The 23509-nt window shown below is 35.4% G+C and overlaps 1 protein-coding gene across 1 annotated transcript; it reads left to right on the forward strand.

Annotated features, from left to right (window-relative positions):
• The first annotated feature begins 311 nt into the window (after positions 1 to 311).
• On the forward strand, positions 312 to 17600 carry LOC131947633 (scavenger receptor class F member 1-like). The gene is made up of 9 exons (XM_059308868.1): positions 312 to 340; positions 1617 to 1710; positions 10002 to 10052; positions 13859 to 13934; positions 14025 to 14137; positions 14502 to 14636; positions 15471 to 15566; positions 15939 to 16020; positions 16993 to 17600. Exons 5-9 carry the CDS (start codon positions 14125 to 14127, stop codon positions 17033 to 17035), a joined length of 369 nt encoding a protein of 122 aa, XP_059164851.1. The 5' UTR covers positions 312 to 340; positions 1617 to 1710; positions 10002 to 10052; positions 13859 to 13934; positions 14025 to 14124; the 3' UTR covers positions 17036 to 17600.
• The last annotated feature ends 5909 nt before the right edge of the window (positions 17601 to 23509 follow it).

Consider the following 23509-nt stretch of genomic DNA (forward strand, 5'->3'; position numbering starts at 1 on the left):
ATATATATATATGTATATATATGTATATATATATATATATATATATATATATATATATATATATATATATATATATATATATATATATATATATATATATATATATATATATATATATATGGCGCCTTCGACACCACTGGTTCTTAATAACTCCATGATTAGGATGCAGTGGAATAGTGTGATTGGAGCCCCATATGAAATTGGTAATATTGGAGTGACTCCTGGCACACATATGGTATATGGCACACAGCTTATCACGTTCGGCTGTTACATCTACGGTCTGGCTCCGTACTACAGCTACATGAACCCTGCAGGATTTATCACTTCGGAAATAAACGAGGTAGGTCATTTTATCACATTGGCAATCATCGGTCTAGGTCATTTTTAGATATCAGCAATCACGGCAAAATCCTTCCTACAATACTGTTGATATTTTCATTGGGAACGCAGCTGTCTTAAGACGTTTACATTGTAAGCTTTGTTGACACTTACAGTCTTTTTTTTGTTGGTTTCTAGATAGTGTAATATTTTAGATTTATCTAAAATTATTCAACTCTTCTTTAAAAATGAAGTGAACATCTGAACACTTTATTATAGAAACATTATAATTTAAAAGTTTTTAAAAAATGTGCAGGTTTCTGCTTTCATTTTATAGTACTTTCTATGTGTTTGCTCGAAATTGTACTTCATTTCTTGATACCTCACACCTCCTGGGTTTAATCTGTGTCCAGCAATGTATTCCATCATTCAATTCATCACATAATGTATGTTTGATATGTTGTCTAGCAATGTATTCCATCATTCAATTCATCACACAATGTATCTTTTATATCTCATCCAGAAATGTGCTGTGCTGCATCATTCAATTCATTACATAATGTATGTTTGATATATTGTATAGCAATGTATTCTATCATTCAATTCATCACATAATGAATGTTTAATACTTCATCCAGCAATGTATTCCATCATTCAATTCATCACACAATGTATGTTTGATATCTCGTCCAGAAATGTGCTGCATCATTCAATTCATTACATAATGTATGTTTGATATATTGTCTAGCAATGTATTCTATCATTTAATTCATCACATAGTGTATGTTTGATATCTCATCCAGAATTGTGCCGCATCATTCAATTAATCACATAATGTATGTTTAATACTTCATCCAGCAATGTATTCCATCATTCAATTCATCACATAATGTATGTTTGATATGTTGTCTAGCAATGTATTCCATCATTCAATTCATCACATAATGTATGTTTGATATCTCATCCAGAATTGTGCCGCATCATTCAATTCATCACATAATGTATGTTTAATACTTCATCCAGCAATGTATTCCATCATTCAATTCATCACATAATGTATGTTTGATATGTTGTCTAGCAATGTATTCCATCATTCAATTCATCACATAATGTATGTTTGATATCTCATCCAGAATTGTGCCGCATCATTCAATTCATCACATAATGTATGTTTGATATGTTGTCTAGCAATGTATTCCATCATTCAATTCATCACATAATGTATGTTTGATATCTCGTCTAGCAATGTTTTCTATCAGTCATTTCATCACATAATGTATGTTTGATATCTCGTCTAGAAATGTATTCCATCATTCGACAATATAAAGAATGGAGATCTCATAGATAATGACTGTGACCAAAGGATCGATGAAGAAATCAAAGATGGCATAGGTAATGTAAGGGTCAAGATAAAATATAAAATGGTTTATGAGATCAAAGATGGCATAGGTAATTTAAGGGTCAAGATAAAATATAAAATGGTTTATGAGATCAAAGATGGCATAGGTAATTTAAGGGTCAAGATAAAATATAAAATGTTTTATGAGATCAAAGACGGCATAAGTATTGTTAATGGTAAGTAAAATTACAAAATAGAGATCGAAGATGGCATAGGTAATGTAACGTTCAAGATGAAAGATAACATAGGTGACGTAGCCATCAATATAGTAAAAGACAATACGATTAGTGTTAATGTGGAGGTAATAGCTTCTGAATCGACATAATACTAATTTTTGATCAACACTAACAAAGTATTTATAATTCACTAACCTTGGATTGACCTTAACGCTTACAGTGGGTATAACAGCAAAAGCGTACACACCCCTTATTAATGTTCTATAGATTAGGTCTAACGAGAATACAATAGCGTTAGATAAATGGCAGCTCATTTAACATGTTATCAATGCTAGTCAGCCGAGGCCCAGTTCATTTTTAGATTTAAAAAAAAATTCTATGCTTTAAACTAATACATATAAGGCGGGGCTATGATTAAATAAACTACTTAGGAGACCAAATTATGAATTTTAAAATAAAACAACTATTTAGCAGGTCAAACTATTATTTCACCAAATAGTTAAGCTAATATTTGAAAAAAAAAATCATAACAGCAGACCAGATTATGAATTTTAAAACTTATTAGCCGGGTAGACTATGATTTAAAAATAAAAGACTTAGCAGGCCAAACTATAATTTTAAAAACTACTTAGATAGCCAGATTATGCAACATCACAATATCTAGGTGTAGGTGTAAGTGTAAGTGTAGGTGTAGGTGTTGTATATTATAGGGATAGAGATAGAGGTTAGAAAAATTAAATAGGCTAGTGACAAACTTAAGGAAATGAATAGAGATAAGATCAAGGCAACGACATCAACAAAAACAAGAATAAGGATAGCGATAGGGATAATAATGAAAACAATTAAAATAAAATTGGTGACGGTGACGACGATAACGACGACGACGATCATTATAATGATTAAGTTTTTAAAGCTGGAAAAGATGTAGTCTTATTTCAGAATGAAATCAGACAATTAGTTCACGCCCCCTAATCATATTTTATCGGTAAAATACCATTTAATACAGCTTAAAGCAATACTTGGTATTTAGCGTTAAATATAGACAAAAAATGCCATGTCTTTTCTTATTTTGGTTGACGGCAAAAATTTTACCGTCTTGTACAAAAAACATATACAAATATCTATAACATTTTTAAAAATAATCAAGTCAACAATATTTTCTCTTAAACAGGTCAAACAAACATTAACAATGTCTATAATTTAGAGTGAAAACAATTAATCATTTTTCATGCAGAGGAGGTCATTTAAAGGGAAATAACAGTAGTGCTTACTTTGCTGTGGAATCTTATTTTGATTTTCGTTTTTTTTCAAAAATTAAGATTAAAATTATAATACTATGTTTATTATTTTCCGATCAATCGGCATAGAGCTTTATGGTAACAAAAAGATTTCATAAAAAACGTTTTAATAACAAGCTTTTATGTACTAATGCACTAAAAAGTAGAAAATAGATTATAGACTACTATTTAAATAACTATAAAGAAAAGATAGGGTCACTTTAGTATCTATTGGATACCTTTACTAATATTTAAAAAGAGACCCAGGGGAATAGAAGTAAGTCCGACGAAATATATAAGAAGGGTTTCATCCATGCATTACCAATCCTATAAGTGAGTTATTAAAATGTAAACAATGCCTGCGCTTGGATCATAAATATCGGGACAGGGTTTACCTACACTGTAATAGATTGAAATAATTGTGAGGTCAAGGGAACTCACTCTTCTGTATTAGTTATATTTATAATATTGTTATCTTGAGTGATGTCCCTTGTGTACTTCCTTCCGTCCTCTCTGTGTGTTACCATCGTGGTAGTTAGACCCATTAAATGTGTTATATACAACCACAGGCTTCTGTCGTCAATCTATTATAACTGGCGACGAAGGATAAACATCTACTAGAAAGAGCACCTACTTACGCAAAAAAGAGGTTTGCTAGAGCTTATTAGCTAATTATTTCTAGAATTATGGCGCTGTATGGCCAAATAAAAGAATTTGATGCGAATGATGAAATCATTCAAGATTACCTAGAGAGGTTAAGCTTTTACCTAGAAGCTAACAACGTGACGATAGAAGCCAAAAAGAGAGCTGTTTTGTTAACAGTCATAGGGCCTCAACAATTTAGGCTACTAAAGGACTTATGCACACCAGCTAGTCTAACTACCAAGAGCTTTAACGAGCTGAGCAAATTGCTAACAGACCACCATGCGCCTACCCCATCAAAGTTTTTATGTAGAGCTAGATTTGACAGTAGGACTCGTCAACCAAACGAGTCAATATCAGAATATGTTGCTGCTTTACGTCATTTAAGTAGATTCTGTGAATTTGGAGAAACGCTGTCTGACAGACTATGTGAAAAGTTTGTGACAGGTGTAAACAGCCCTGATATTCAAAGAAAGTTGCTGCTCGAGTCAGATCTAAAATTAGAAAAAGCAATACAACTTGCAACTTCATTCCAGCAGTCATCAGATGCGGCGAAATCTCTAACGCCTTCAGGGATCCATGCAGTAAACAGCAGGTTAGTCAATAAACATCAACCCCATCAGAGCATTCCAACTTATGCTAAACACCCTGCTCGTTCAAGTCCTAGATCTAAATCTAGTAATAATTATCAAAAATGTCATCGATGCAAAGGTCCCCATGCATCTCATCGGTGCAAGTTCAAGTTAGCAACTTGTTATAAGTGCGGTAAGCAAGGTCACATTGCCAAGGCCTGCTTCACAAAGTCTTCGTCTGTTGCTAAATCTAGCCAGTCAAGACAGTACCGCAACCAAAAGCAGCACTATGTTAACTCTCACCAAGACTACCTAACCCAACCAATGAACCACTCTACCTGTGAAAATGCTCAAATTGATTTGCAGCCGGATTTCAACCTGTTCTCTGTTAAATCAATAAGTCATGCTCCCATCAATGTACAAGTTAATATCAACGGTAAGAGCATCAGCTTCCAACTTGACACTGGAACATCTCTAACAGTCATAACAAAGAAAGATTTTGACGCTGTCAAAGGAGAATCAGTGCCTCTACAGCCGTGTCACAAGTGTCTAACAACATACACTGGTGACAATGTTCCGGTAATAGGAGAGTGTATGGTTCATGTAAGTTATAATGGTCAAAGTGTTAAACTTCCTCTTCTTGTGGTTGAAGGAAATGGACCGCCATTACTAGGTAGGAACTGGTTAAGTGATCTTAAGTTAAATTGGGAGAGTATTTGTTCATTGAAGAATGTAAAAGAATCTAGTCTTACTTCACTAGATAAAGTTATATCTGAAAATAAATGTGTTTTTGGTAACTCAGGTTTACTAAATGATAGAACAGTGAAGTTAAGCATTAAAGATACAAATCCAAGATACTGCAAAGCTAGAGTTCCACCTTATGCAATGAGGAACAAAATTGAAAATGAGCTAAGTAGATTGGAATCTAATGGCATTATAAAGAAGGTAGACTATTCCGATTGGGCGACACCCATTGTGCCAGTGTTAAAGAAGGATGGTTCTATAAGAATTTGTGGAGATTATAAAACTACACTGAATAAGCAAATAGAGCTAAATAGGTACCCTATACCTAACATTGAGGAAATTTCTTTGAATTTGGCAGGAGGAGACAAATTCACTGAATTAGACTTTAGTCATGCTTACACTCAACTAGAACTGCATCCAGATTCAAAAGTCTATACGACAATAAACACACATAAAGGACTCTACCAATATGAAAGACTATGTTTTGGCATATCATCTAGCCCTGGAATTTTCCAAGCTGTCATGGACAGTATTTTTAAGGACATTCCAAATGTTTGTGTGTACTTTGACAATGTGTACATAACTGGTAAGAATGACACTGAACATCTTAAAACACTTGATAAAGTATTAAAAATTGTTGGTGAAAAAGGTTTAAAGATAAACAAAGATAAATGTCAATTCATGCTGACAGAAATTAGTTTTCTTGGTTATATATTAAGCAAGCAAGGTATCAGACCTCAACCTGAGAAAACAAAAGCCATTAAAGAAGCACCCAAACCTGAAAATACCCAACAACTAAGAGCTTTTTTGGGCTTAATAAATTACTATGCAAAGTTCATAGGGAATCTGTCTGGTAAACTATCACCACTGTACAAGCTGCTACAGAAAAATGCAACTTGGCACTGGGGTAAACAGCAAGAAGCTGCTTTTAATACAGCAAAAGAGGCTTTGTCTGCTGACACCTTACTAACTCACTATGACCCAGGGAAAAGACTTATATTAACATGTGATGCTTCACCAGATGGTGTAGGAGCAGTCTTGTCCCACATGGATGAGAAGGGTGACAGACCCATTGCTTTTGCCAGTAGATCTTTGAACCAGGCTGAGAAAAATTATTCTCAGTTAGATAGGGAAGGCTTAGGCATCATTTTTGGTGTTAAGAAATTTCATAAGTTTCTGTTTGGTAGGAAGTTCACCATCTTTACAGATCATAAACCATTGCTAGGTTTATTTGGAGAAAACAAAACCCTACCTGAGCATGCCTCTCCAAGAATTCAAAGATGGGCTATCACACTAACTGCATACAATTATGAATTGAGATACAAACCTGGATCTGAGAATAGTGCAGATAGTCTTAGCAGATTACCTTTAAAAAACCAAAGCCTGAGCTATGTACCAGAAGATGTATTTGTTCTCTTCACTATCATGGATAACTCCAATATAAATGTGAATGATATTAAAAGAGAAACACAAAAAGATGAGTGCTTAATAAAAGTATATGAGTACTGTAAGAATGGTTGGCCTGAAGAGTCAGTGAATGATGACTTAAGGCCATATTAAATAAGAAATAAAAACCTTTGTGAAGATAATATAAAAGATGGAGAAGATGCAGTCCATCATCAGTCAGAGTTGCCTAAACAAAGTATTTGTAACTTAATAAATGATTATGGTGATATGGCAATTTCAAATGTTTTAATTTAAAGAGAATACATTAGTAAGAAGGAATGTGATCATCAAACAACTTTGCTAACATCATTAGCACTTACAGAAACTAAAAGGGTAACATCAAAAGAAAAAAAAAAAAAAGAATTTTTGCCATTTAATACTTTCAGATGCCAATTCAAAAAGTAAATCATGACAGAACACCCATTGAAAGAGAATTTGGTGTTAATAAGAATGTGTATCTAAGAAATTATGGGAGAAAGGAAAAATGGATACCAGGTCAAATTGTTCAATGTACAGGACCTGTGTCTTATAAAGTTAAAAATAACTTGTGCAGATAATAAGTGTGAATCTGTCAATCCCACCAAATCTGAACAGTTCACACCAACTCAGTTTGTTCCACAACCAAGTTCTGTTGATATGAGTGAACCAAGTTGTCTGGAGTCAGAAAATGTAAATTCTGGAGTTAATGATTTAAATCCTAGACCTCCTGAGATAGAGAATCCAAATGGTCAGAATATTGAGTCACCAAATCAAAGGCCACTGAGAAGGTCAAACAGGACAATCAAAGTCCCAAATAAGTTAGACCTATGATTCTAAAGGTCAAAAGGACTTTGACATTATTGTTTTGTATTTTGATTATGTTGTAGCATATTGTGCATTGTTTGTAAGGATGTAATCTACCATAGTGTTCATGTTACAATATAATTGGTGATTTTAGGATACTATCAATTGTTCTATTGAGAGATGTGTTATTGTGTTCTAAGGGTAAAGGGATGTAATAGATTGAAATAATTGTGAGGTCAAGGGAACTCACTCTTCTGTATTAGTTATATTTATAATATTGTTATCTTGAGTGATGTCCCTTGTGTACTTCCTTCCGTCCTCTCTGTGTGTTACCATCGTGATGTAGTTAGACCCATTAAATGTGTTATATACAACCACAGGCTTCTGTCGTCAATCTATTATATACACTACCGCATGAAAACCTTGAGTGTACATTAATCACTCACCGAAATAATATGGTAGAACACACTTCGGTGACCGCCCATGTGTCAAAGACGTAGAGGGGCGCACTAGGCGCTTAGGCGCGACTTACCACCCCTGGCTCCTTAGCATCCTGTTAACAATGATGCAGATTGCGTCAACCTCTAAAGCGACACAGAGAACAGGATTTGTTAGTTAACACGTAAAAAAATATTTGACGTGTTTTAAACATCAGTGTGACTGATGCAATATGTTAGCGTTACTAATGGTCTATTCTTAGATGCTCGATTTCAATTTCTGATTGGATTATCTAAAAATAGATGCTAATTGCATCATTCGCAAAGTGGCGAAACTGTTTGGATTTTTTTACGGACAAAAAGAAACATCCAAGTTAATAATCTAACCCTGGTTAATTTTTCTGATTATTAAAATAAAACGTATTACATGGCCCTCAGCAGCCCATGTGAGCCTTTGGGGCCGAAACAGACATTTTTATTTGCAGCCTAATCGCACCCTACCAGTTGCGCCAGAGGATACGCCTGATTCAATTTAGTGAGCGCTTGTAACGCCCCATCTTATCCATTGTCGATCACACTATTTAGACCAAACGTAGTCACCATAGCGCTCACGGGAAAGACCAGGGCGCCAAATCGCATCCTGCCGGGGGGAGGGGTGCCAATGCAAAATTAAATCCCCCCGCCCCCACCCCTATTCCCCCCTCCCACCCCAGAAACCTTCTCGGGAGTATTCATCAACTCCCTAAAGTTTTATGGCACCGGGATAAATTGCGTCGAACCGCAATCGTCTTTTATTTTTATATACCGTATTTTGAGAAAAATCCCACCATTCCGTGGCGCCGCCCTTGCGAAATTAAAAAAAAAGATTTTTTTTACAGAACCCTTCCCTGGAGTGTTCTAATCAACTCCACAAAGTTTGATGGCGATCGGATAAACGCTGTGAAACCGCAATCGACGTTTATTTTTATATACCGTTTATAGAGAAAATCGCACCCTCCTGTGGCGCCACCCTTGGGAAATTAAAAATGCTTTTTTACAGAAGCCTTCCCTGGAGTGTTCTAATCAAGTCCCTGAAGTTTGATGGCTATCGGGTGAACGTTGTGAGACCGCAATCGACTTTTATTTTTATATATCGCATATAGAGAGAAAACAAATCGCGCGCTAACAGGGCGCCATCCCTGGGAATTAAAATTTTTTTTAGCGCAGAAACCTCCCCAGGAATATTCTCAACAACTTCCCAAAGTTTCATGGCGATTGTGTAAACGGTGTCACTGCAATTCTCTTTTATTATTTTTATATACGGTATATTGAGAAAAATCGCACCCTCCTGTGGCGCCGCCCTCGTCGAGGGCTTTGAGTGAAACCAACAGGTTTGTCCTACGGCCTAGCCAATTACCTAAGAGCATGCCAAAAATTAGCCTGATGTGCAGAGGGTAAGTACCCTGAAATCTTTGTTGAAATTGCCCTCTGTTTTTCCCATAAAATACAAAGATTATATAGGGAAACACAACTGGTCAGTTTTGACCACTTTACGAAGTTTTCCCAGATATGCCGAGTCTTTTGTGACATCCCTTGGTGTTCTCCTACCACCTCACAAAATATCAAGGGGGAGGGGTCGTTCGGCAAGAAATGTTTTCGTTATATAGCTCAAATCAGGAGATTTTCAATCAACGTCATGTTTTAGCCCTCGTCGAAGGCTTTGAGTCAAACCGTCAGTTTTCCCTAAAGGCCAAGCCATTTACCTAGGTGTTTGCAAAAAATTAGCTAGATCTACAAACGGTAAGCGCCTTGAAATCTTTGTTGAAATTACCCTCTGATTTTCACATAAAATACAAAGATTATATAGGTAAATACAACTGGTCAGTTTTGACCCACTTCCAGATTTTTTCCCGGATATGCCGAGTTTTTTCTGACACATTAGGCGATCTCCGACCACCTCACAAAATATCAAGGGGGTCGCTCGGCAAACGTTTTTTTTTTCGTAAAATAGCCCATATAAGGCACCGGTCAGTCGAGGTCAATTTTGACCCCCGCTTCCTGGACTTTTCGGCCAACCGTCACCGGCCTTTGTGTTCTATCGCCTGAAGGCACCATCGTGCCAAATTTGACGCGCCTGCGGCGCCGGGAAGTGCCCTATCGGGTACCCGAGCACTTTGCTTTATATATAGATTAATCAATAAACCAATAAATATTCATTTCTTCAACAGATAATGACAACGACAATTTGATCGACGAAGACCTCGCAAAACCACCAAGAAGTACGTATCATTACATGTTTAACAAATAAAGCAATTGAATATTATAACATATTTATATAATCCAGTTGTATATATATATATATATATATATATATATATATATATATATATATATATATATATATATATATATATATATATATATATAGGACATATATTATTATATAAGCTCATATTCTTTTTATACTTTTAGATGTATATACACTAAGTATACTTCCTAGGTTTGTATAGGTTTTTGAAAACACATTTACCTAAAAACGTACCCTTTACATAAGATGTGTAATAATTACTATTTAAAAATTGTAATATTGCTAAATTAAAACTTACATTCTAATCGTAAAATTAATTTTTAGCGCAATTTCCATTCTGGAGAATTGCGTTTATTAACCCGTCTTTTCTGGATGGATGAATGGATGGATGGATGGATGAATGTATGAATGTGTGTCCGTAGCTTTAAGTCGTATCTCCTCCTCAACGAAGCAATATCGAGGACTAGTTCCAAAAGCAATTATGTTAAGCAAGTTACGAGGATGAGCATAGACCATAAAAATTCCGGGTATCTTTCATGGATTTCCCGGAAAAGCCAAAAAACCTCGAAAAAATGCAGTTTTTGGCCCATATCTCGGCAACCAGACAACTTAGCGACTTGAAACATGTACCAATCGATTCCTGCCATAATTTAGAACAATATTGCCGAAGAAAGTTTTCAAAAATTTTTTTTGAATTAATTAAAATTTTGACCGAATTAGTAGGCATTTTTTCCAACCACACCACACGCGTCATCACGTTCAATAGCTGCGCCATCACGTTCAATGGCTGCGTCATCACGTTCAGTAGCTAGGCGCGCAATGGTTTTTAGTCATGTAACTCTATTGTAAATAAAACATGTATTTTAACCAATGGTCTTACTAACCCTGCTCTTGATTTACGATTCGACAGAGCTATTTTTAGATAACATAAGGAAATTGCGCTTAAATGTCACTAGACTTTTTAATTAACTTGTTTTATATAATAACTAAGAATGTTCCTACTTTTTTGCTAATCTCATGTAATAAATTTCGGTGGGATATGGTGGGCTGAATAAAGAGAGGATGGGGTGGGGTATGGCTAGCCTGCTATACCGAAAGTCTCTAGTTCTGATCCTTCGATCCAAGTCTCAACGACGTCTTTGTGGGTCAGCTGCTTTGTCATATTTCATACACTTTACTGCCTAACTATTTCTAATATAGTGGAGGACTGATCATCGTATATAATATAAAATTTTCAGGTGGTATACCGGGAGTGTTTTATGAAAGAGGTGGGTTTAGAATCTCCTCAAAGTGCTGAACCCATTGGTCTCTCTGTTCTATTTTACGGGTCTACGACAAATTCCCGAAAGACACTTGCCCGAATGCCGTTTGCCCGAAAGCCGATTTCCCGAATGGACACTTGCCCGAATGCAACGGATTTCGGGCAAGTGGCATTCGGGCATTTGTCGCATTCGGGCAAGTGTCCATTCGGGCATTTGTCGCATTCGGGCAAGTGTCCATTCGGGCATTTGTCGCATTCGGGCAAGTGTCCATTCGGGCATTTGTCGCATTCGGGCAAGTGTCCATTCGGGCGTTTGTCGCATTCGGGCAAGTGTCCATTCGGGAAATCGGCCTTCGGGCAAACGGCATTCGGGCAAGTGTCTTTCGGGAAAACGTCCGGCTCCCCTATTTTACTTATCCGTATGTTTCCTTCTATATCTGTTACTGATTTGTTGCTCTGCTTTAGTTTCTGCCTCCTCTGTGATTATCATGAATGAACTTCTTTTGTACTCTTCCTATTTCCTGACCGTGAGATTTTGTTCCCAATATTGTGTTCTAGGGTTTATTTTCTCTTCATCTTCCTCGAATTGATTCATCTTCTATTTTACTTCTTTCCTATTTTCGATCTTGGACTATGTTTCTGATATGTACATGCTGACTCTCATTGTTCCTGTATTCCTAGCCATTGTTGATCTACAGTTTCTTCTACGTTACTGCAGAATGATTCATACGTATTTTATGCTCTTTATATATATTCTATTGTATGTTCTATTGAATTTAAAGTGTATTTTACCTGCTCGGCCCCTTAAGGATTTTTGCTTTGTTCTAATGTTGCCACGACGAGTTAGTAGTCTGATGTTGCGTCGGCCCGTCGTCTCACCTTAACATCCAGTAAACATCATCTCGATGTTTTGGAAACTGTGATATGGTCTATTTGGTCTTTGTTTTGCCATCTGGTGACATATATATAATAGTGTGTATATTATTACGAGAGAACTCCTCCACCACCCCCTTCCCCCCCCCCCCCCCCCCATCCCCTATAATTAAATAATTAATTGCACAAAGTCATCAAAGAGTTCCCTATTTTCATTTATTACTTCAACTCTGTTTTTTTTTCTATTATGAGCTCCCGATCTTTATTTTCTATTCCCACTTTGGGGTTCGAATCTCACTTTATTATTATTATCGTTATATATTTTTTGGTGATTGGTCAATTATAGACAGGATGGTGCTGCAGAATTCGTCTTTCTTTTCCTTTTATGCAGCATTTGTCGGTGCATAGTACTGAATTAAAGCGGTTTTCCTTCTGTTGGCATCGAAACAAACAAATATAAGAAGTGGCGAGACTTCGTTCGATGCTATCATACCATTAATATTTGGAGTCATCATTTGTGCTGAACTTTGAGTGTGTCTATAGTCTATCTCCTCATAAACTGAGAAGACAAGAGTCTCTCATGTAATCAGCCTGGCTTGGCCACTGCCATTCTATCGTGTCTCGCTTAATCCTAGAACTTTGACTGTACCTTCTCAGTTCCGGTGCGAAATGTGTTGATCTGCTGCGTTTTATATAGCGTTCTGTTCTCAGGGTCACTTATCCGGCTTTGATCTTGGGAGTTTGAAGGTGTGTCAGCCGGTATCTTCCATGATGTTGTAATTAGTATGCATTAAGTGCTCTTCTAAAGTGGAACCTCCACGACCAAGTTGCTTTAAATTGGTGTATTTGCAGATTTGTAACTTGAATATTTTACGAAGCAAGGTTGCCAGCACATCGCTTCTTTTTCAATCGGGCTTGGGAGTTTTATACACAAACACACACACACACACACATACACACACACACACACACACACATATATATATATATATATATATATATATATATATATATATATATATATATCAGCCACAAATACAATGGCACACAAATAACCATAATCGTTTTTAAGATTTTGTTTATTTTGAACTATTTTGTTTTAGTATATCGATCTATCAATCAATTATACCTTAACCCCTATTGAGATAGTTGGGGAAACACAGTTGCCTTTCTTATAAATTTCTGTCCTCTGCTGCCCAGCAACAAGCAGCCCTGTCCAATCTTTGATGTCCTCCACACAATGATCCCTTCGCCTCCGTATTCTTCTCCCTACTGTCAACGTGCCCTGCATTCTTGTTTTAGATAGGCCGTCGGTTTGTCTGCAGAGTTTCTTCCAGTCATCGCCCCCCCCCCCCACCCCCCGAAAAAAGTCTACCCACCCGAACAAAATGAAATTTACATAGAAAATATATACTTTTAACAGTGTCCCCCCCCCCTCCCGAAAATGTCAAGTGCCCCCTCCCCAGAGAAAAAATTCTGGAAGAAACACTGTTCGTCTGACATTAAAGAAACCATTTTAATTGAATTAAAAATATGCATTATAAATATTTATTTATCTCAACTCGCAGATTAAATAATAGATCATTTACAGCACATCTAAATTATGTACTTAAGTTGATCATACTGAATTTGTATCTTATCAGGGAATGGAGGTTGGGGAGAATGGTTGGAGTGGGAATGTGTTACTGGTTGTCTTAACTATAATTTTAGGCGAGTCAGGTAAGACCTTTGATTGCGAATGTAAATTAAAAAACAAACAGTTTTTCAAAAAAATAGGTTTGAAAGCATGGAATCCTGTTAAATCCATAGATTGTGTGACAATCCTGCACCAGAAAACGAAGGGGACTATTGTCCTGGAAACGAGTTTGACGTAAAAGGGCAAAACGAACGAGATTGTGGTTTTGGGAAAATGTGTCCGACAGGTTCGTATGAAATGTGTTTCAAAAATACAGTTAGACGTATTTTATCCTCTATGCATACATTTTAATACACAACCCTCTATGCATTTCGAAAACCATTTAATCCCCCCCCCATTGTTTTCATATTTATGCTACTATTTACTGTAAGGTGGGACATTAGATATATTAAAAGTAGCTTGAGTACTCGGATGGAGGTTGGCGGGCAGCTACAAGGAAATGCTGGTGGCTTTCTTTGCTCTCAAGCAAGGTTTCTTATAATAATGTTATTATTTAGGTTTTTTAATTTAACATGATTTCACATACACGCTTTACACATCACAGATCATAAAAACTAGCGTTGATTTACTTTTATAATTGAATGTGTTAGACTGTCCAGTTGGGAGGTGGCAATACGGCTGTGAAAAATCGTGTGAGAACTGTGAGCAGGACTGCGATAAATTCAATGGGAACTGTACCACATGCAGGCCTGGTTTTACAGATGCAGCGTCAGGATGTAGCCAGAGTGAGTCACACGAACCTTAACATTTTCTTACTGTAGTGTTGGTATCAGTCACCCAAATTTTAACTCCCCCCCCCCCCCCCACCGTTGTTATGCAGAAAGTCCCCCGAAGTTTAACATTCTCATAACGTGAAGTTAATGCTACGGTCATTTAAATAATACATGCACACCTGTGTTTTGCCACAGTGTGGAACTCGAAATCTGCATTTTAGAGGATAGAAAAATAATGGCACATAAAAATGAACCAGGAGTGATGTCCCCTAAACTTTCGCGAATATTCTCATACAACACTACTTTTAAAAATAGAATAGAATTTCGTAGAAAAAAGCAATTGCGCACCAGGTGAACGCCAAACAATCTATGTATAATAATGCGGAATATTATTAGTACTTTATGAATTCACATGCGTTTTTCTTTTTTGAGAAATCTTTTACATAAATATGTGATTGAATGTGGATTATTTGATAAATGGTGATATGTGTGGGTTGTGCTATGTAAGGTAGTGGTATGTGGGTCGGGGGCAATGGATTTTAACGTATATTTGTAGAGTGTAGTGTTTTTGCCTAATGGTTTTGCGATAATGTGGTTCAAGTTGTTTGTTGGCGTTCTGAGCGGGTTGTGTGGTGTTTATATTATATTATATATATATATATATATATATATATATATATATATATATATATATATATATATATATATAATTGTGTTAACATTTGGCGCCTTTGTTCTCTTTTTTCTACCGAAAACCTCGATACTTCTGTTATTACAATAAGTTTCAGCTGATGAAAAATGTTTAATAACTATATCACTAATTGTAATTTTACATTTTTCTTGCAGGCTGCCCACAGTTCACATTTGGGGCGCGATGTAGTGGAAATTGCATTACTAAGTGTATGACGGAGTGTGTGGATAAAATCAGTGGAGCATGTCCTCGTAAGGATTGTTGTGAATGGATTTCGTTTTTCAAAATATCATATCTAGAAAATTATATTCATTATATGTATATATATATATATATATATATATATATATATATATATATATATATATATATATATATATATATATATATATAACGGCACCTATACAAATTCATACGCAATCACGTAAGAATACCTAAAGGCGAGGATTTTTATTGATAGGATGCAATAATTGATCTATGATAAAACTTCGTAACAGTGTCATAAAATGTCAACTGACGTAGTGTTATAAATTACGCACTTAAATTCCATTTAAATATATGTGTTACATAAATGTATGTTCAAATTATAAAATGGGAAATGAATTGCCCTGGTTTAACCACAGCGACCCCAGCGAACAACATGGTGTATTTGTGGTGGCTGGTTTTGCTATTGCCTATCGTTTTAGTGATTGTGTACCTGCTCAGGTAAGTGTTGTGTATCGGTAACTGTTGACATAGATTGACTTGATCTAGAATAAAGGTAATAATTTAACATTCTTTAAACGGTTTTAGTTTAAAACAGCATAGCAATACTTTTGTTGTTGCTTTTTTTTTATTTATTAGTTTCGAGTAAAATGGAAATCAAATGCCTAAATGATTCCGTACAAAAAGTAAAACAAAAAATATTTAACAATTCTCATATTAAAAAAGCTTAGAAATAAAGCGCAAGGCACCTCCCGAAACCTTTAGAGAACACACTTGTATAACACTATGGGGGAGGGCAACTTGGGATATAAATATGATTTTTAATCAATTTTTAATAATTTAAATTTGTAATAATCGAATAGAGTTTCGTAGATAAAAAGAATTGCACACCAAGTGAACAGCAAACTATACATGTATAATAGTGTGGAAAATTAGTACTTTATAAATTCATATACGTTTTTTGAGAAATCGAAATAGCGTAAAATACTACTTCCGGTAAGCACAGATTACTCAAAATTTAAAAGAATGCAGAGAATTAGATCTTTTACTCACATGTGAAATTTTGTTTATCCATCTGAAACAATAGTCAAATTATAGGCTTTTGAAAAACCAAAAGTAGAAGACGTTCCCATTCCGGTTATTGGAAATTGCTGAAAAGTTAAAGCAGAACTAACAATTTGATGTAATAATTACATATGAAATTTTATCAACTTAGCTGTAACGGTACTCAAGTTATCGTTATCACAAACACACAGACACACATTCTCACATTCTCACATACACACAGACTTACACACAGATATAAGGACAAAATTGCAACAACAAAAAATTTCCGATTTTTCGCACAATTACAATTACAGTACTTCAACTATATTTAGTATACGAGAAAGTAAAATAATTTTTGTAATAATAAAAAAAAAAACAATCAGTGCCATTGAGATGCGTCAGTTACACAACATTTTTTTATTATAGGAAACAAAGTGATATAGCTGCCATCGCTGAGGGTGAAATGTGAAGTTTCTTGATGTTTTATGAGCACAGCTATAACTTAGTTTGTATATAAACATTATTTTTCGTAATTTTTCTACTCTGAGTGTTTTTTGGTTACAAATGACATTGTTGGGGAAATATACCATGTTAGCTCAACCAATTCAATCTAATCAATCCTACATGATATTATGTCTTCTATCTATGTATGTATTTGCAAACACTTTTATAGACTAAAATAAAACTTAGATTTCTTAAAATTTCTTTTTTAAAGTTGTAAAGAGGTTTTTGTTTTGATTGTAGGGTAGGTAATACACCTTCTCTTACAATAAGTCGTTTCATGTTATGGTAAAATTCTAGAAGTAGTTAGAATTTGAGACTAGGCTACAAATTGTAAACAGCTAAAACTAAAATTATTTTTAAAAATAAAACAATAAAGCATAGACTATCTTAAAATAAATTAACATAATGTGTTTTCAATATTTTTAATGAAACATTTAAAAACCAAGATGCTAAGTATTTACTGTTCAAAAGAGTAAGTATTTGTAGTTTATAAAGGTAATTTTATTGTTTAACAGTTAATTTTTTTATTTTGAAAATGGACAATTATAGATGTAAGTTCATTGAGAAAATTGCATTTAAATTGTTCATTTACTCTAATAAAGTTGAAATTTTATAACCTGTTAATATTGTAAAGTACATTTACTATATATATATATATATATATATATATATATATATATATATATATATATATATATATATATATTGATTAGTTTAATGTTTTTCTTAATAAAAAAATTTTTAAAATTCATTTTAACTTCAACAGTTTCTAATGGACATTTTTTTAAAGAAAACTCCATTAAAATTAATTAAATTATTTTTTGCAATGGATTTACCAAAACCTGATTACTTTATTAACATTTTATTTGTTTTTTTTAAACAACTTAAAAATATGTTATAATAATACATTTGAGTACAAGTGTTCTTTGAATATTTTGTTTATTAAAAGATATTTTTTTGAAAACAATTGTATTGTTTAATTGAATTTTACACGATATAATGATTATCAGACCGTTTAAAATTTTATATATATATATATTATCAGAGGCGTAGCAAGGACGTAAAATAAAACACCCTTGTTAGTATCCAAAATATTGTATCTGATTAAGGGACGGTGTGGTCAAATGGTAGAGTTTTCAGCTGCTAACCCGAAAGTCTCGAGTTTAGATCCCAGGCTCGAGCCCGTAGGTTGTCTTTGATTCCATCCAGCTCAGATGGGTACGTGAAACATTAGGGAAAACGGTAAAATAAAGGCGGCTGGGCATAGTACGTACCATACTATTCCTTCATATGAAACAGGTGGACTCTACTACTCGAGCCTCATAGACCGGCAGGTTTAAAAGTTTACTGTGTATTGGTCAGGAGAGACAATCACCAGAGAACAAATATCGTCCACTTGCTACAAGAAGGAGCGTTCAAAAGGCAATGCAGCGGTGGTTTATGCCCTTATGTGGTGTACAATAGGGTTCAATCGACATAGGCATCTGAAAACACATTTTGCCATTTATCCGGTAGCTAATCTGCAAACTCAATGTATCACGTTTTTAAAAATAATAGCAGATGCAAAATTCAATTCAGCATCAGTTAGAGATTTAAAAAAAAAACAACAACTCATCCGTAGTTCAGATCCCCAAAGTGTCCTTGCAGTTGGCATGAATGTCGATGGCGCTGTGTACACGCTAAGAACAGAACATGGTGTCCTCAAACATACGTATACCAGAACAGTGTTTCTTCCATACTTTTTTCTCCGGGGGGGCACTTGAAATTTTCGGGGGGGGGGGGGGGGGGGGTAGACTTTTTTCGGGGGGGGGGGGGGGCGGACACTGTTAAAAGTATATATTTTCTATATAAATTATATACATTTCATTTCGTTCGGGGAAGCGGTAAAAAAATTTCGGGGGGGGGGGGGCAAGCCCCCCGAAGAGATGCCTGAAAGAAACTCTGTACCAGAAGTGAGTTTTTCTTTCTGCACGAACAACTGCTCCAGTAAAAACACTACGAACCAATCACTGAAAGTCGGCGATGGCTACCGATGCTCTCTGCCTGCTCGCACATAGTCATCAAAAAATGCAGACAAAATGTATAGATTAATAGATGGAGTAATAACTGTGTAATAATTTATTGAACAGCTTTGTCAATATCATTAACAAATGTGATGTTTGTTTCACTGTGTGGCTCAGATATAGAGTGCAACACTCTGTAACAAATGAAGAACATGAAAAAAAAAAAAAGATAGACCTACAGGAAAAATTTGTTACTGAAATTCGGTAAAATTTACAAATTTTATTTGTTTAGAAGTTTATTATGTATTTTTAAATATTAAAAGCCTGGTTGTAGTTTTCTTAAGTTCTTAAAATTACGGCCTAAACAGTATCGCCCTCTATTCAACCCGCTCTGACCCTAAGCAAAATTGCTGGTCAGATAGCCACTACGTAATATTTGTTTAACTTTGATACAGTGGATACAGGCAAGATAATGTATTGCAATCAAGTAAACCTCTCTGATCTCACATGTTAAAGTTTAAAGAAACTTAACTAAAATATTTAATTACGGACCAACCAAGCGATCATTTGCAAAAAACTTGAATGTTTTTTAGCATTTAATTTTTAGAATATACTAGACCACCCGTCATTCTTTTGATAACTGGGGGTTTCGGGGGTCATTCATAAATGACATCATCGTCACTAATCGTCACAAAAAAACCAGACCCCAAAAAAAGACGTTACACCTCAGACGTTTTTGTCTTTTAAAACACCGATTTCGGCTGAGCATGGGTCTGACCACACTATCCCTTCATGTGCTGAGGACACAGAAACAAGTGAACTGTACTTCACTTGCTCTGTGTCCCGCTAAGTCCCAATAAGCAACATTATCATTCATATAAAAAATGAAATTTTTTTTTGTCGTGATGGGTTTCGAACCCGTACTAGCCACATGGTAACTATTACAGTATCATTAGCTATGTGTGCACTTACAAATTAGCGCAGACGTAGTCCCATAATTAAGTGCAAAGTAAGAAACTTCAGTTACGAGAATAGCCCTTATTATTTGAAATTAAATTATATCCGAAAATTAGCCAATTCCATAGCTAAACAAAGATTTATATAAAATAATTAAAGCTTGAAATATTTTAGTATAGAAAATCATTATTGGCATAGATTCTACTCATTCTAGCTCTAAATATAGCTAGATCTCGATCTTAAGTTTAGTTTTTCCGTAACTCTAGCTCTAGATTCTAGATCTAGAACCTGGATAGATGTATTCCATGTATTCTCGAATTTAGATGATTCTTGAAGCTAAAAAGCAAATATTTATTTCAAATATTTAAGGACTAGCATAGTTTTATAAACTCAATAATTTATTGTAATTTTATAATGGTTTTTATTTTTAACTATTTAATTTCGGTTTGACCTAGAATCTGGATTCATGATCTAGGATTGACTTTCTCTTCGTCCGACAGCTGATCTATAGATCTAGAGAAATTTATTGTATACTCAAATTAGAAGAACTGTTGAAAATTGATAATAGTGTTGGAACCTAATGGCAAAAAATGGCAAACGGACGTATAGTTAAAGCTATTGCCGACAGAAAATTAGCTTTATAACGCGTTAAACTTTTGAATGGGCAAAAAAAAAAAGCTTCGGTGGAAGCCGCCATTATTGTTATAAAAAGTAAATAAATCATGTGATGTCACTATAAGTAAAATCATTGTTATGAAATGTTATAATTAGTGTGGTTAATTTACCAATGAATATATCAATAAATTAATTAACGTCTTTAAATAAATTTGTGATCAACAGTTTGGTAAAAAAGAACACTGTTCTCTACCTAAATACGTATTTTACAGCTCTACAAATAGTATAGATTATCTCCTGTAACCAAACAGATAAGCAAACAAAAAAAAACCCACCAAATAAATATACAAACATGTAAACAAACTTGAGTTTTTATAGTATACTAGACAACCCGTTATCATTAGATAACTGTGGGTTTCGGGGTCATCCATAAATGACATCACGTCTGTCACTTAGCATCACAAAATAACCAGACCCCACATTTAAAAAGGCGTCACACCTCAGACGTTTTTGTCATTTAAAAACACTGACTTTGTCTGAGCATTGGTCTGACTACATAATCTTTTCAAATGATGAGGGCACAAAAACAGGTCAACTATACTTCACCTGCCCAGTGTCCTCCCAACTCAGACATGTTTTTGTCTGTGAAATCACAGATTTTGGCTGAGCGTGGGTCTGACCTCACTATCTCTTCATATGCTGTCGTAACTGTTGAACTTTACACCTACTCAACACTACTTCACCTGCCCAGTGTTCCGCCAAGTCTCAGACAGCATGGCTCTGACCACACTATCCACGTTATATACTGAGGACAAAGAAATAGGTGAACTCTACTTCACTGGCCTGTATCCCGCTAAGTTCCAATAGGCAAAGGCACCATTATCATTCACAACTAAAAAAAAAAAAAAAAAAAAAAAAAAAATAAAAAAAAAAAAAAAAATAATAAAAAAAAAAACAACCACTGACCAGTTTAGAACTCATGCCACCGGCATGGTAACCTAATTTGCTAACCTCTTAGCTATCTAGGCTCGTACTCTGGAGATATAATAACTTATGTATTTTACTTCTAAGCGACGTAAGAATCTACGCGAATCAGCCCTAGAATTAGATTATAAATTATATTTTATCTTAAATTAGCCAATTGCATAGCTAAACAAACAAAGATTTATATAAAATAATTAAAGACTGAAATTGTTAAAGTTATAGCCGACAGAAAATTAGTTTAAGAACCCGTTAAACATCTGAATCGGCAACTAAATCTTTGATTGAAGCCGCCATTTATTGTACTAAAAAGTAAACAAATCATGTGACGTCACTATTCCCGCAAAGTAAAGTCAATGTTTTAAAGTTTTAAAATTAAAGTGGTTAATCTACCTATGAATAAATCAATAAATTAATTACCGTTTTTAAATAAATTTGTGATTAACAGTCTGTCTGAAAACAAAAATTGTTCTCTACCTACATACTATTTTAAAGCTCCACACATATTTCTGATTCTCTCCAGTAGTCAAATAAATATTCAAACATGTAAACAAATTTGAGTTTTAGTAGTATAGAGATATATATGCCACATTGAAAAAACGCACTGTATTCCGTCAAAAGCGACGAAAGGGGAAGTAACCGACTTTTATCGGTTGTGCAGGTTTTAAAATGGTTTTCTCTCCTTTTATATGAATACAATTGCACTATCAAATAAGGTATTTCTTGCAGAGATTTTGCTCTAGAAGGCTGAAGAGAGCGGTATTTGAACCTTATCGTATTTGAGAAGGTTGAAGATAAGCATGAATTTTTATGTTACCAAATGGATTCATTTCTAGGATGGAATATAGTAGACTAATATATTGGTTGGTACAGATGGTTGGTTCAGATGGTTAGGTCAGGTGGTTGGTTCAGATGGTTGGTTCAGATGGTTAGGTCAGGTGGTTAGGTCAGGTGGTTGGTTCAGATCGTTGGTTCAGATGGTTAGGTCAGGTGGTTAGGTCAGTTGGTTAGGTCAGGTGGTTGGTTCAGGTGGTTGGTTCAGGTAGTTAGGTCAGGTGGTTGGTTTCAGGTGGTTGATTCAGGTGACTGGTTAAGGTGGTTGGTTCAGATGGTTGGTTCACATGGTTGGGTCAGGTGATTAAGTCAGGTGGTTAGGTTCAGATGGTTAGGTCAGGTGATTAGGTCAGGTGGTTAGGTCAGGTGGTTAGGTCAGGTGGTTAGGTTAGGTCAGTTGGTTAGGTTAGGTCAGGTGGTTGGTTCGGATGGTTAGGTCAGGTGGTTGGTCCAGATGGTTGGTTCAGACAGTTAGGTCAGGTGGTTGGTTCGGGTGGTTGGTTCAGACGGGTGGTTCAGATGGTTAGGTCAGGTGATTGGTTCAGATGGTTAGGTCAGGTGGTTGGTACAGATGGTTGCTACAAATGGTTGGTTCACGTGGTTGGTTCGTGTGGTTGGTTCGGATGGTTGGCTTAGATAGTGTCGGTTTAGGTGGTTAGTAAACGTAGTGGCAACCCATGGCTGTTTCTGGTGTTTTTTACAGCTAGTTAGTACAGGTAGTTGTTACACATAGTTGGTACGGGTGAATTTTACAGGCAGTTAGTACAGGTGGCTGGTACAAATGGTTTATTTAGGTAGTTACATACGTTTAGCGCAGGTGGTTGGTACATGTGGTTGGTACAGGTGACTAGTACATGTGGTTGGTACATGTGACTCGTACATGTGGTTGGTACAGGTGACTAGTACATGTGGTTGGTACATGTGGTTGGTACAGGTGACTAGTACATGTGGTTGGTACATATTGTTGGTACAGGTGACTAGCACATGTGGTTGGTACATGTGGTTGGTACATGTGACTAGTACATGTGGTTGGTACATGTGACTAGTAC

The sequence above is a fragment of the Physella acuta genome, unplaced genomic scaffold (genome assembly GCF_028476545.2).
Source record: "Physella acuta isolate Inbredline_101_S28 unplaced genomic scaffold, ASM2847654v3 ptg000057l, whole genome shotgun sequence".
NCBI lineage: Eukaryota > Metazoa > Mollusca > Gastropoda > Physidae > Physella > Physella acuta.

Coding starts and splice junctions, on each gene's coding strand:
- LOC131947633 (XM_059308868.1), top strand. Junction 14,637..15,470: donor AGCGTCAGGATGTAGCCAGA/GTGAGTCACACG, acceptor TTTTTCTTGCAG/GCTGCCCACAGTTCACATTT. Junction 16,021..16,992: donor GTGATTGTGTACCTGCTCAG/GTAAGTGTTGTG, acceptor TTTTTATTATAG/GAAACAAAGTGATATAGCTG.